General features: G+C 51.1%; 1 protein-coding gene across 1 annotated transcript; it reads right to left on the reverse strand.

Moving 5' to 3' along the window:
* Positions 1 to 6,640: 6,640 nt before the first annotated feature.
* Positions 6,641 to 13,933, reverse strand: mazb (MYC-associated zinc finger protein b (purine-binding transcription factor)). The gene is made up of 6 exons (XM_059953325.1): positions 11,998 to 13,933; positions 10,435 to 10,997; positions 9,960 to 10,023; positions 9,515 to 9,686; positions 8,168 to 8,386; positions 6,641 to 7,613 (listed from the first exon to the last, which is right to left on the reverse strand). The coding sequence occupies exons 1-5, from the start codon at positions 12,028 to 12,030 to the stop codon at positions 8,172 to 8,174; spliced, it is 1,047 nt and encodes a 348-aa protein (XP_059809308.1). The 5' UTR covers positions 12,031 to 13,933; the 3' UTR covers positions 6,641 to 7,613; positions 8,168 to 8,171.
* Between the last annotated feature and the right edge of the window lie 495 nt (positions 13,934 to 14,428).

Here is a 14,428-nt window from a genome sequence, read left to right on the forward strand (position 1 = left end):
ACAGTGCAGGTGTCTCATACACACATACACAGTGCAGGTATCTCTCTCTCTCTCTCACACATATACACATAGTGCAGGTCTCACATACACACACACTCACGCACAGTGTAGGTCTTACATACACACACACGCGCACACACACAGTGCAGGTATCACATACACACACACTCACGCACACACACACAGTGAAGGTCTCACATACACACACACACACACAGTGCAGGTATCTCTCTCTCTCTCTCATACATACACACACACACACACACACAGAGTTCAGGTCTCTCTCTCTCTCACTGATGCACACACACACAGTGCAGGTCTCACATACACACACACAGTGCAGGTATCTCTCTCTCTCTCACACACACACAGTGCAGGTCTCACATACACAGAAACACAGCGTTGGTTTCTCTCTCTCACACACACACACACAGTGAAGGTCTCTCATACACACACACACACAGTGCAGGTCTCTCTCTCTCATACACACACACACACACACACACACAGTGCAGGTATCTCTCTCTCTCTCACACACAGACACAAAGCAGGTCTCTCATACACACACACAGTGCAGGTATCTCTCACAGACACACACAGACAGTGCAGGTATCTCATTCTCATACACACACACACAGAGCGCTGGTTTCTCTCTCTCTCTCTCTCTCTCACACACAGTGCAGGTCTCTCATACACACATACACAGTGCAGGTATCTCTCTCTCTCTCACACACACACACAGACAGTGCAGGTATCTCATTCATACACACACACACACAGAGCGCTTGTTTCTCTCTCTCACACACAGTGCAGGTCTCTCATACACACACACACACACACAGAGTGCAGGTATCTCTCTCTCTCACACACACACACACACACACAGTGCAGGTATCCCTCTCTGACACACGCACAGTGCAGGTATCTCTCTCTCTCTCTCTCTCACACACACACACAGTGGAGGTATCTCTCTCTCACACACACACACACACACACACACACACACACACACACACACACACAGTGCAGGTCTCTCTCATACACACACACAGTGCATGTATCTCTCTCTCTCACACACACACACAGACAGTGCAGGTCTCACATACACAGAAACAGCGCTGCCTATCTTTCTCTCATACACACACACACACACACAGTACAGGTCTCTCACAAGCTAACACAGTGCAGATCTCTCTCTCACACACACACGCAAACACTCTCACTCCCTCTCCCTCTTACACACAGAACAGATCTCTCTCACACACAATTTTTCTCTCTCACAAACACTCACACTCAGTTTCGACCAGCAGACATTGGAAGTTTGGAGGGGAGGGCACTTCATTTAGTTCCACTGCCCGAAGATAAAAGCATGAGCGGGTCGTGGCAGCGTAAAAGAGCTTCGATCAGCGACCATTCGACAGTTAGGGTTAATTATTAAGAGCAAATTAAAGGAAGGCAGAGGCCGGCATCTGAATGGACAAAGTCAGGGTGGTGATCTTCGGGGCTTCAGTCAGAGAAAGCAATGGAAAGAAAAGCTCAACTTTTCCCCCCTTCCTCTATATCTCTGCTCAGCTGGATTAGATTCAACAATGGCCGGATGCAAGATGCCAGAGAGTAGTGGCAGATAACTGTCAGGTTGGAGGCCGGTGACTAGTGGTGTGCCTCAGGGATCTGTACTGGGTCCAATGCTGTTTGTCATTTACATTAATGATCTGGATGATGGGGTGGTAAATTGGATTAGTAAGTGTACAGATGATACTAAGATAGGTGGCATTGTGGATAATGAAGTAGGTTTTCAAAGCTTGCAGAGATTTAGGCCAGTTAGAAGAGTGGGCTAAAAGATGGCAGATGGAGTTTAATGCTGATAAGTGTGAGGTGCTACATTTTGGTAGGAATAATCAAAATAGACAGACAGACAGGCATACTTTATTGATCCCGAGGGAAATTGGGTTTTGATACAGTTGCATCAACCAAGAATAGTGTAGAAATATAGCAATAGGGCATACATGGTAAATGGTAGGACATTGAAGAATGCAGTAGAACAGAGTGATCTAGGAATAATGGTGCATAGTTCCTTGAATGTAGAATCTCCTGTGGATAGGGTGGTGAAGAAAGTTTTTGGTGTGCTGGTCTTTATAAATCAGAGCATTGAGTATAGGAGTTGGGATGTAATGTTAAAATTGTACAAGGCATTGGTGTATTGTGTACAGTTTTGGTCACCAAATTATAGGAAAAATGTCAACAAAATAGAGAATACAGAGAAGATTTACTAGAATGTTACCTGGGTTTCAGCACCTGAGTTACAGAGAAAGGTTGAACAAGTTAGGTCTTTATTCTTTGGAGTGTAGAAGGTTGAGGGGGGACTTGATAGAGGTATTTAAAATTATGAGGTGGATAGATAGAGTTGACGCTTTTTCCATTGAGAGTAGGGGAGATTCAAACAAGAGGACATGAGTTGACAGTTAGGGGGCAAAAGTTTAAGGGTAACACGAGGGGGAACTTCTTTACCCAGAGTGGTAGCTGTGTGGAACGAGCTTCCAGTAGAAGTGGTAGAAGCAGGTTCGGTATTGTCATTTAAAGTAAAATTGGAAAGGTATATGGACAGGAAAGGAATGGAGGATTATGGGATGAGTGCGGGTCAGTCAGACTAGGTGAGAGTAAGTTTTTGGCATGGACTGGAAGGGCCGAGATGACCTGTAATTGTTATATGGTAGCTAGGACAGTTGAATGTTCTTCTTGTGGGATGTGGGAAGGCAGGGAGGCCTCCAGGGTCCCAGACCACTACAACTGCGAGAAGTGCATCCAGCAGCAGCTTCTAACAAACTGGGTTGAGTTGGAGCTGGAACTGGGTGAACTCTGGATCATTCGGGAGACTTGAGGGGTTGATAGAGAGGACAGAGAGGTAGTTACACCCAAGGTGCAGAACACTGTGAACTGGGTGACAGGAAGAGGAAAGGGGTTAAGAAGCCAGTGCCTAGTGGCCCTCTCCCTGAACAACAGGTAATCACTTTGGATACAGTCAAGGGGATGACCTAACAGAGGAAAGTCACAGTGGTCGGTTCTCTGGCACAGAGTCCACCTCCGTGACTCAGAAGGGAAGTGGATGGGGGAAGAAGAGGCACGTTATAGTGATAGGGGATTCATTAGTTAGAGAAATGGACAGGAAGTTCTGTGGACGAGAACTTGATTCCTGGATAGTATATTTCCTCCCGGGTGCCAGGGTCCAAGATATCTTGGACCAAGTCTTTAGCATTCTTAAGTGGGAGGGTGAACAGTCAGAAGTCGTGGTCCATATAGGACGAGTGACAAGATTCTGCAAAAGGAGTTAGGTGCTAAGTTAAATGACAGGGCCTCCAGGATTGTGATCTCAGGATTGCTGCCCGTGACATGTGCTAGTGAGGCCAGAACTGGCTAAGGAGTTGGTTTATGAGCTACGGCACAAGATTTTAGGATCATGAGGGACCTGTACAGAAGCAGCTGGAGGGATAAATACCATAGCAGGAAGATCTGTTAATGCTGCACGGTGGGGTTTAAACTAGAGTTGCAGGGGGAAGAGAACCAGTGCCAGAAACTTGTGGAGACAGATGTTGGTAAGACATCAAAGTCAGGAATCAAAAGGCGTGACAAAATTGAAATGGGTGAATACAGGACTGAAGGTATTTATATTTGAATGTACGCAATATACAGAATAAGGTGGATGAACTTGTAGCACAGTTGCATGATGTTGTAGGCATCACAAAATCATAGCTGAAAGATTATAGCTGGGAGCTTAATCTCCAAGGACATACATTGACAGACAAGGCAGAGGGGGGCACATTGATCTGTTGGGGGTAAACAATGAATTCAAGTCATTAGAAAGAGGTGACATAGGGTCAGAAGGTGTTGAATCATTGTGGATAGGCTAAGGAACTGCAAGGGTAAAACGACCCTGATGGGAGTGGTATACAGACGCCCAAACAGTAGTAAGAATGTGGCCTACAAATTACAACGGGAGATGGAAAACGCATGACAAAAGAGCAATGTTACAATAGTTGTGGGGGTCTTCAATATGCAGGTAAAATCCAGTTAGTGCTGGATTCCAAGAGGGGGAATTTCTAGAATGCCTACAATATGGCTATTTAGAGCCACTTGTTGTTGAGTCCACTAGGGGATCAGCCATTCTGCTTTGGGTGTTGTGCAATGAACCAGAATTGATTAGAGAGCTGAAGGCGAAAGAACCCTGAGGGGCAAATGATCAGATTCACCCTGAAATTTGAGAAGGAGAAGTTGAAGTCAGGAGTATCAGTATTACAGTGGAGTAAAGGGAATTACAGAGGAATGAGAGAGGAGTTGGCCAGAATTGATTGGAAAAGAACACTGGCAGGGATGACAGCACAGCAGCAATAGCTGGAATTTCTGGAAGCAATTCAGAAGGCACAGGATAAATGCATCCCAAAGAGGACGAAATATTCTAAAAGCAGGATGACACAACCGTGGCTTACAAGGGAAGTCAAAGTTAACATAAAAACCATAGAGCAAATATTTGTGGGAAGTTAGAAGATTGAGGAGCTTTAAAAAACCAACAGAAGGCAACTAAAAAAGTCTTTAAGGTAAAGTTGGAATACAAAAGTAAGCTAGCCAATAATTTTAAAGAAGATACCAAAAGTTTCTTCAAATACATAATCGTAAAAGAGAGTCGAGAGTGGAAAATGACGCTGGAGATATAGTAATAGGGGACAATGAAACAGCAGACAAATTGAATAAGTATTTTGCATCATTCTTCACTGTGGAAGACATGAGCAATATGGTGGAAGATCCAGGTGTCAGGGAGCATGGAGTGTGTGAAGTTAGCAGCACTAGAGAGAAGGTTCTTGGGAAACCAAAGGGTCTGAAGGTAAATAAGTCACCTGGACCAGGTGATGTTCACCCCAGAGTTCTGGAAGAGGTGGCTGAAGAGATCATAGAGACATGATCTTTCAAGAATCACTATTATCCAGAATGGTTCTAGAAGACCGGAAAATTGCAAATGTCAATCCACTCTTCAAGAAGGGAGAGAAGCAGAAGAAAATAAACTATATGACAGTTGGTCTGACATCAGTGTTTGGGAAGATGTTGGAGTTGAGTATTAAGGATGAGGTTTCGGGGCACATGATAAAATAGATTGTAGTCAGCATGATTTCCTCAAGGGGAAATCTTGCCTGATAAATCTGTTGGAATTCTTTGAAGAATTAACAAGCAGCATAGACCAAGGAGGACCAGTTGATGTTGTGTATTTGGATTTTCAGAAGGCCTTTGACCAGGTGCCACACATGAGGCTGCTTAACAAGCTATGAGCCCGTTGTATTACAGGAAAGATCCTAGCATGGATAAAGCAGTAGCTGATTGGCAGGAGGCAAAGAGTGGGATGAAGGGAGCCTTTTCTGATTGGCTGTTAACAACTAGTCGTGTTCCACAGGGGTCTGTGTTGGGACTGATTCTTTTTATATGAATGTTATATATCAATGATTTGCATTATAGAATTGATGGCTTTGTTGCAAAGCTTGCAGACCATATGAAGATAGGTGAAGGGGCAGGTATTTTTTGAGGAAGTAGAGAGGCTACATAAGGATTTAGATTAGGAGAATGGGTAAAGAAACGGCAGATGGAATACAGAGTTGGGAAGTGTATGGTCATGCACTTTAGTAGAAAAAAATTATCGAGTTGACTATTTTCTAAATGGAGAGAAAATACAAAAAACTGAGATGCAAAGGGAACTGGGAGTCCTTGGGCAGGATTCCCTAAAGGTTAATTTGCAAGTTGAGTCTGTGGTGAGGAAGGCAAATGTGATGTTAGCATTCATTTCAAGAAAACGAGAATATAAAAGCAAAGATGTAATGTTGAGACTTTATAAAGCACGGTGAGGCCTCACTTGGAGTATTGTGAGCAGGTCTGGGCCCCTCATCTCAGAAAGGATTTGCTGAAACTGGGGAGAGTTTAAAGGAGGTTCATGAAAATGACTGCAGGATTGAATGGCTTGTCATATGAAGTGTGCTTGATGGCTCTGGGCCTGTATTCACTAGAAGAATGAGTGGTTACCCATTGGAACCTATCTAATGGGGAAAGGCCTTGATAGAGTGGACGTTTCTGACAGTGGGAGAGTCTATGACCAGAGGACACAGTCTCAGAATAGAGGGGTGTCCTTTCAGAACAGAAATGAGAAAGAATTTATTTAGCCAGAGAGTGGTAAATCTGTGGAATTCTTTGCCACAGGCAGCTGTGGAGGCCGAGTCTTTATGTATATTTAAGGCAGAGGTTGATAGATTCTTGATTGGTCAGGGCATAAAGGGATACAGGGAGAAGGCAGGAGATTGGGGCCGAGGGGAAAATTGGATCAATTATGATGAAATAGCAGAGCAGACTTGATTGGCCAAATGGCCTAATTCTGCTCCTATATCTAATGGTATCTCTCCCTCTCTCACTCACACTCACAAAGCAAGTATCTCTCAGACCAAAATTGAACAGCAGAGAATTTATTTAAAAATACCCCAGCTTTGAAGCAACATCCAGGCGAACCATACTGGGATGATGCAGAAACACGACTCCCTCCCGAGCCCCTCTGCCCTCTCCAGCACACAGTGCAAGCCCTCCTGCACCCCACTGTCTCCCCCCAGTGCATAGTGCAAACCCACCCTCCCCTGCCCCAGAATAAAAGCACGATCGCAGCAGGAATCTCCCTCAGAACCACTTCCCTCCACTACCCCATCTTTTCCCCCGTCCCTGTTAGAGACAGGGGTCTGACCCACCAACCCCAGGACAAGGGAGCCACCCAGCCCCTCCTTCCCCAGAGATGAACCGTCACGGAGTGATCACCCCACTCACTCCACTACTTTCTCCTATTCTCCTCCTCACTCACTCTCCCCTTACCCATCTCTATCTCACCCCCACATTTACACACTCCCCCACCCACGCTCACTCCCCCTCTCCACTCATACCATCACATTCCACCTTTTTCCTTCATACACCCCCCTTTCACAACTCTCTCCACCCCATTAACCATCAATGCCTCAGATGCTTCTCTACCTCCCTGAACAATGGAGAGCCTCCGCCTCCAGACGCAGCACCCCACTGCTTCTCTGCACAATTCCATCCTCCATCTCCCTCCACCCCTTAACCACCACCTACCCCCTCACTCTGCTTCTCACCTCCCCCTCTGCACTCTCACCAACTCTTAGTCTCTATCCCCGCTTTCCCTCTCTCCCTCTCATGCTCTCCCATCAGCACCCCATGTTCTCTCCCCTCTTCTACAATCTCCTCCACCATTCACACCTCTCCCACTTTCCTGTCTCTCTCTCTCTCTCTCTCCCAACCCCTCCACTCATTCCCAATTTCTGTCTCCCAATCCCTCCATCTCTCACTCTTCTCCCAGACTCTCTCCACCTCTTCTCTCAAACCTCCGCCATCTCTCTCTCTCTCTCCCTCCCCCTACCCCTCGCTCTCTCACTCTCTCCCCCACCCTCTCTGTGTACTGCCTGGGGCAGAGGGTCGGGCAGCGATGAGTTCAGGTTTTGGCCTGATCAGCGTCTCTGGATCCAGTAGTGAGAAACTCCGTCCCAGAGGATGGAGAGCAGGAACTGAGAGACAGGACACAGCCTCACCTGTAGAGACACGGGGGGGGGGGGGGGGGGGGGGGGGGGGGAGGAGGGGTAGAGGGATTCAGGGCAGAGTGCAGAGTCGCCTGATTAAGAACCTCTCCTTCAAACCTAAGGGTCACTGGATAGTGAAACCTGGCTGATTCCCTCCTATTTATATCACTCTCCACTTCCTACCCTTTCCTCCCCCCCCCCCATACTCTGCCTCCCACCTTTTTGCCTACCTACTCTTAACACCACTCTTGCCCTTCCCTCTTTTCACCTCACTTCTTACCCCATCTTTCTTTATTTCTGTCCACATTTACCCTCTTGTCTCTGTTCCCATCTATCATACTCTCCCTCATCCACCTCTCACTTCCTCTACCACTCACCCACATCTCTCCCTCCCTCTTTCCCATGTCTCTCTCCTCCTTCCCCTCTCTCCCCACTCAACCCTTAACCACTATTCCTCCTCCCCTTCTCTTGCCCTTCTCCCTCACCCCTCAATCCCCCCTCTCCCTGAACACCCCTTACCCTTTCGGCCCCCACCCCCCCAAGGAGCTGTTGGACAGTTTCCGTGCCTGGTCAGTGCAGAAACGGTCCCTGTGTGTCAGTACTGCAGGAGCGATCGTCCACTATCGGTTCCACCGCGCGGACGTGCGTGCCCTTGTGGCCGTTCAGTTGGACCTGGGTGTGGCAGAACACACCGCACTGCTCGCAAACCAGTCGGTACGGCTGGATCATCGTAATGCCATGATGCTTGCGGGCATGAACCCTGAGATAGGCAGCCGTGGTGAATCCTGTGTCAGCGAAAGAAAGCAGGCAGCTCAGACTCAGAGTGAAGCTCCCTCCCCAACGCCCCATCACTCCCGGGGTCAGAAACAGAGTGAAGCTCCCTCCCCACCGCCCCATCACTCCTGGGGTCAGGCACAGAGGAAAATCTCCCTCCCCACTGTCCCATCACTCCCAGGGTCAGACACAGAGTGAATCTCCCTCCCCACCTTCCCATCACTCCCGGGGTCAGACGCAGAGTGAATCTCCCTCCCCACCGTTCCATCACTCCCGGGGTCAGACTCAGAGTGAAGCTCCCTCCCCACCGTCCCATCACACACTCCCGGGGTCAGACTCAGAGTGAAGCTCCCTCCACACCGTCCCATCACACACTCCCGGGGTCAGACTCAGAGTGAATCTCCCTCCCCACCGTCCCATCACACACTCCCGGGGTCAGACACAGAGTGAAGCTCCCTCCACACTGTCCCCTCACACACTCCCGGGGTCAGACACAGAGTGAAGCTCCCTCCCCACCGTCCCATCACACACTCCCGGGGTCAGACACAGAGTGAAGCTCCCTCCACACCGTCCCATCACACACTCCCGGGGTCAGACACAGAGTGAAGCTCCCTCCACACTGTCCCATCACACACTCCCAGGGTCAGACACAGAGTGAAGCTCCCTCCACACCGTCCCATCACACACTCCCGGGGTCAGACACAGAGTGAACCTCCACACCGTCCCATCACTCACTCCAGGGGTCAGACACAGAGTGAAGCTCCCTCCACACCGTCCCATCACACACTCCCGGGGTCAGACACAGAGTGAAGCTCCCTCCCCACCGTCCCATCACACACTCCCGGGGTCAGACACAGAGTGAATCTCCCTCCACACCGTCCCATCACTCACTCCCGGGGTCAGACACAGAGTGAAGCTCCCTCCCCACCGTTCAATGACACACTCCTGGATCAGACACAGAGTGAAGCTTTCTCTGTACTGTCCCATCACACACTCCCGGGGTCAGACACAGAGTGAAGCTCCCTCCACACCGTCCCATCACACACTCCCGGGGTCAGACTCAGAGTGAAGCTCCCTCCGCACCGTCCCATCACACACTCCCGGGGTCAGACTCAGCGTGAAGCTCCCTCCACACCCACCTTTGTTACAGATGTCACATGTGTGATTGGGGCTGTCGTTGTGAACCTTCATGTGGTCGGTGATGTAGGCCGCACTCAGTAGTTTCCCACAAACGTGACATGGGACCTTCTCTTCATGTCGGATCATGTGGGCACGGAGACGGTCCTTTGTGGCAAACGCAGCTGTACATGTCTGTCCAGGGGTGGCGGGAAGGAGAGGTAGGGGAGGTGAGATAGAGACAGGGGATGCATGGGGAGTGGGGGGGGGAGGTGGAGGTGAGTGAGAGAGAGGGGGAGGGGAGGGGGAGGAGGAAAGAGGGAGGGAGGGACAGAGAGGTGGGGGAGGGGGAGTGTCAGATTATGGCATATTCAAGCTATGCACAGCTTCCCTTCCTCTATGTCCCCCTCCCACCATTCCTCCATCTGGACCCCCCCCCCCCCACCAACATTACCGCTTTCACCCTACCTGACACTTGAAGGGTCTCTCTGTCGAGTGGACCTGCCGGATGTGACTATTGAGGTGGTCAGGTCTAGAACAGAGCCGATGGTGGGGGGGGGGAGGGAAGAAGTAGAGGTAAATGTTCAAAGTACTCCCACATGGCCCCATCCCCACATCCTGTTATCTATTTCTGCCTTTCCTTTTCCTCACCCTCGCCCTCTCCCCCTTCTCCGCTCCCCCTCCCCATACCTCAGATTCTCCAGAATCGTCACAGTGGCAGAGTACCTCTCCCACACCTTTCTCCCTTAACATCACCTCCCATCCTTTCCCTCCTCCTCCTCTCCATCCACCTCCCCCTCCTCTTCTCCATCACACTCCCCCTCACCCCTCCCCTCCCTTATGCACTTCCTCCCCTTCCCCTCTTCTCTCCCCCTCCACTCCCCTCTCTGCCCCATCTTCCCCTCCCCGCTCCCCTGCATTCCCTTCCCTCTGTCCCCCTCACCTGGAGAAGCCCTTGCCGCAGTGGCTGCAGCCGTAGGGTCGGTGAACGCCGCCCTCGTGCGAGCGGACATGGTAGCTCATGCGATCCTTGCGTTTGAACCTCTGCTGGCAGACGGGGCACTCGAAGGGTTTCTCATCAGAGTGCGAGAGCCGATGACGGTTCAGGTGGTACACATCGCGAAACGCCTTGGCACAGAGCTCACAGCTGTGCTCCTTCCTGGGCGGCCGGGGAGGGGGGCTGGGGGAGGAGGGCGAGGAGGTAGGGGCCCTCCTGGCCCCCGCTCGGTGGGTCCCCTGGTGACGCCTCAGGTTATAGCTGTTCTTGAAGTGCTTCCCACAGAGGGGGCAGATGAAGGGACCCCGTGGGCGGGTGCGGGGTGCAGGGGCCGCCTCTGGTGTCCCACCCCTTCTCTCCTTATCCCTCTCATCATCCGGTCCCGGAGCCGGTGTAGTGGGTGGAGGAGGAGGGGGTGCTGGAGGGGGGGCCGCCCCTTTCTCAGGGGGGGAGCCCAGGATGGGAAGAAAGTCAGGCTGAAGAGTTGTGGGAGTTTCAGATGAAGTCGGCTATTGTGTTTAGAAAGTGGGATGTGCGGGAGAAGGGGTGGGAGAGATTTGGGGAGAAGGGTGGGGTGAGGGATACAAGAGGCAATAGGGAGGAGTGAGTGGCAGTTTTACATTTTATCATCCCCCAACACCTCCAATCCTCAACCCCGCCATTGTGAACAGAAGCCAAAACTCAACACCAGCCTCTTGACCCGAAACCCATACCTCTCAGCTTCTCATCTCGACACATCACCCCTAACCTCTCAACCCTTCAACCCTATGCACCTTATCCCTTGTCCCCTGCACCCTCGCTCTTGACACTATCCTCTCTGCTCTCCACATCTCTACCTTTGTCCTCACTGCTTAACCCTTCACCTCTGATGTCTGACCCCCAACTTCAACCCTCCTGTCAACCTTTCACCTGCTGCCCCCTTGACCCTAAATGCTCAAACATTCACCTCTGGACCTTTCATCCCTTCATCCCTTCTCCTATGATAGACAGCCCTGCTGACAGGCTAATCCCAGTGCCCCACAAGCACTGATACAGTTCCTAAAATCCCAGTACCCAATATTACACTGTCCTCTGAGCCCCACCACTCACCAATGGCTCTGCCTCTAACAGAGGTCAAGCATCACTCTTGGCTCAGTTCCCACCCCTTCAAGTGCAGTGCCCAAAAACTCAGGTCACACCCCCTTCCTTAAATCCCCATGGGTTGGTGGGCTAAGCACAGGCCCTATGGAAGCTATGCTCACCCCTCACCTGCATGAGATAGCTTCCCCCAAACCACTTCTGCAGGCTAACTGGCACCCTGGCAGGCATCCCACAAAGCCTCAGCTCTACCCTCACACCCCCATCCCTTCCCTGTAGCCCCACCCCTTATCACCGTAATGTCCCTTCCCCGTGACCCCATTCATGTAGCCCCGCCCATTCCCCCAACCGACCCCCACCCACGGAGCCCCGCCCCTCCGGCCACGCCCCTCCCCCTCCCGTAGCCCCGCCCCCCGCCCCCCTGGGTCTCACCGGGAAGATGAAGCTGCTCCAAGCGGCGTCCATGCCAGTCCTCCCGCCACCCCTCGGTTTTCCCCGCTCTTAGTCCTCCCGCCGGTCCCCGGTCCTCCAGGACCCTCAGTCCTCCCAGCTTCCGAACCTCGGTCCTCCCAAATTCCGTAGATCCTCTCAGGGCCCTCGGTCCTCAGCCGTGGAACCTCCTAGCTTGGTCGCCTTTCCTGGTGCCGGTCCTCCGCGCTCCCGGAACCGGGACGGCAGCGGCAGTAGAGGTTTCGGCGCTGAGGCTCGGCTCGGGCCCTGTGGCCTGGGCCTCAAGCGTGCGCCGGCCTCCCCTGCCGTTCTTCGCCCCGGGTTGCTGTTGTTCCTCCTACTGCTGGTGCTCCTGCCCCCCCTTGGGAGCCACGGGCCTGGCTGGGCCCCAGACCCCGGCCTCGGGTGCTTGCGTCCTCTCGCACGCCTCTATTTACAAACAGCAGCCGCTCAGCGACATGGCGGCAGCGGCGTGACCCCTGAACCCGGGGTGTCCCCGCCCCCTTCCCCCGGGGGTAGGGAGACGGAAGGAGAGAGTGGGGAGAGAGGGAGGATGGACAGGGAGAGAGGGAGGAGAGAGATGAAGGAAAGCAGGGAGAGGTTTAGGACAAGGGGAGTAAGGGGGAGAGAGACAGAGTGAGGCTTGATCCACACCGTCCCATCACACACTCCTGGGGTCAGACACAGAGTGAAACTCCCTCCACACTGTCCCATCACACACTCCCGGGGTCAGACACAGTGTGAAACTCCCTCCACACCATCCCATCACACACTCCTGGGGTCAGACACAGAGTGAAACTCCCTCCACACCGTCCCATCACACACTCCCAGGGTCAAACACAGAGTGAAGCTCCCCCCAACACCCACCTTGGATCAGATATCACATGTGTGGTTGAGATCTCATTGAAGCCTCCCAGACGTGAAAAGCCGAGGGCAGAGTGGATGTAGAGAAGATACTTACAACAATGGGATACAGTCCATTCCATCAATGATACAGTCTCAGGAACAGTGGACCTCCATTTAGAATGGAGATGGGGAGGAATTTCTTCAGCTGAAGGGTGGCGAATTTGTTGCCGTTAGTGGCTCTGGGAGCCAAATTCATGGGTGCATTTAAGGCTGAGATTGATAGGTTTGTTGGTAAGGGGAGAGTTACGGGGCAGATTACAGGGAGAATCGATTGAAATAAAAAATCATCTTTTGTTAACTGGGGAGGCTGAATGGTCAATTGGGCTTTTTTTGTCTGAAATAACATTAGACTTGAGAGCAGCATGCACCACCAATGTTTAAATTGGAATCTGGTTTGTTTCCTCTGACAAGTGTCGTGAAGTAGATTGTATGCAACAGCAGTACTGCCACAAATTACCACAAATTCCAGTAGTGTTCATGGGTTCCTGACCATGAAGAAATCAGATGGTGCAGGGAGAGTAACTGTTCCTGAATCCTTGAGGCTCCTGTTCCTCTTCCCTGATGGTAGCATTGGGAAGAAGGCATGTCCTGGGTGACGGGGTCCTTAGTGATGGATGCTGTCTTCTTGAGGCAATTTGGCAGATTGGTTTATTATTATTACACGTACGGAGATATGGCAAAAAAAGTCTTGCACACTGTTCACCAGATCAGATCGTCACTCAGTGCACTGAGGCAGAACAATAATGATGCAGAATAAAGTGTCACAGTTACAGAGAGAGTGCAGTGCAGGTGGACAATAAGGTGCAAGGCCTTAACAATGGCTTTGACCCACTACTGTCAGGCAGGAGATGCCAAGTAGAGGCCACCCTCAGGGTCAAGGAGCAATGCCTTATGAAGTCTGGGTACTTCAAACTGATGGTACGAGTATTGAATACACCTTCCAGGAAAAAAATTCCTCTTTCCACCTTCCTCCCCTTCTATCCCCCACTCAGACCTGTTACCCCTTCTCACCTCCCTATTACCTCCCCCGGCACCCCTCCTCCTTCCCTCTCTTCTATGGTCCACTTTCTTCTGCTATCAGATTCTTTCCTCCAGCCCTTGACCTTTCCCACCCTCCTGGCTTCACCCACCAGCTTCAGTTAGCCTCCTTCCCCTCTTCCCTGCCTTTTCATTCTGGTGTCTTCCCTCTTCCTTCTCAGTCCTGACGAAGGGTCTCAACTTGAAACATGGACTATTTCTTCATGCTGCTGGACCTGTTGAGTTCCTCCAGGACTTTGTGTGTGTTCAAGGAATGTTAGGGTGGGAAACGGCTTCTTCTCCCCAGCCGTAAGACTACTGCACTCCCTGCTGCCACCCAGGTCTCATCATAATTGCACCTTATTATTTGTGAATTTGTTTGTGGTAATATTACAATGTGTTGTGTGTGAGTTTTACTGTAGGTACTGTGTTGTGCACCTTGGTCCAAAGGGACATTGCTTCATTTACCAGTATAAATATCTTCAGTTTT

Source organism: Hypanus sabinus, chromosome 29 (assembly GCF_030144855.1).
Source record: "Hypanus sabinus isolate sHypSab1 chromosome 29, sHypSab1.hap1, whole genome shotgun sequence".
NCBI lineage: Eukaryota > Metazoa > Chordata > Chondrichthyes > Myliobatiformes > Dasyatidae > Hypanus > Hypanus sabinus.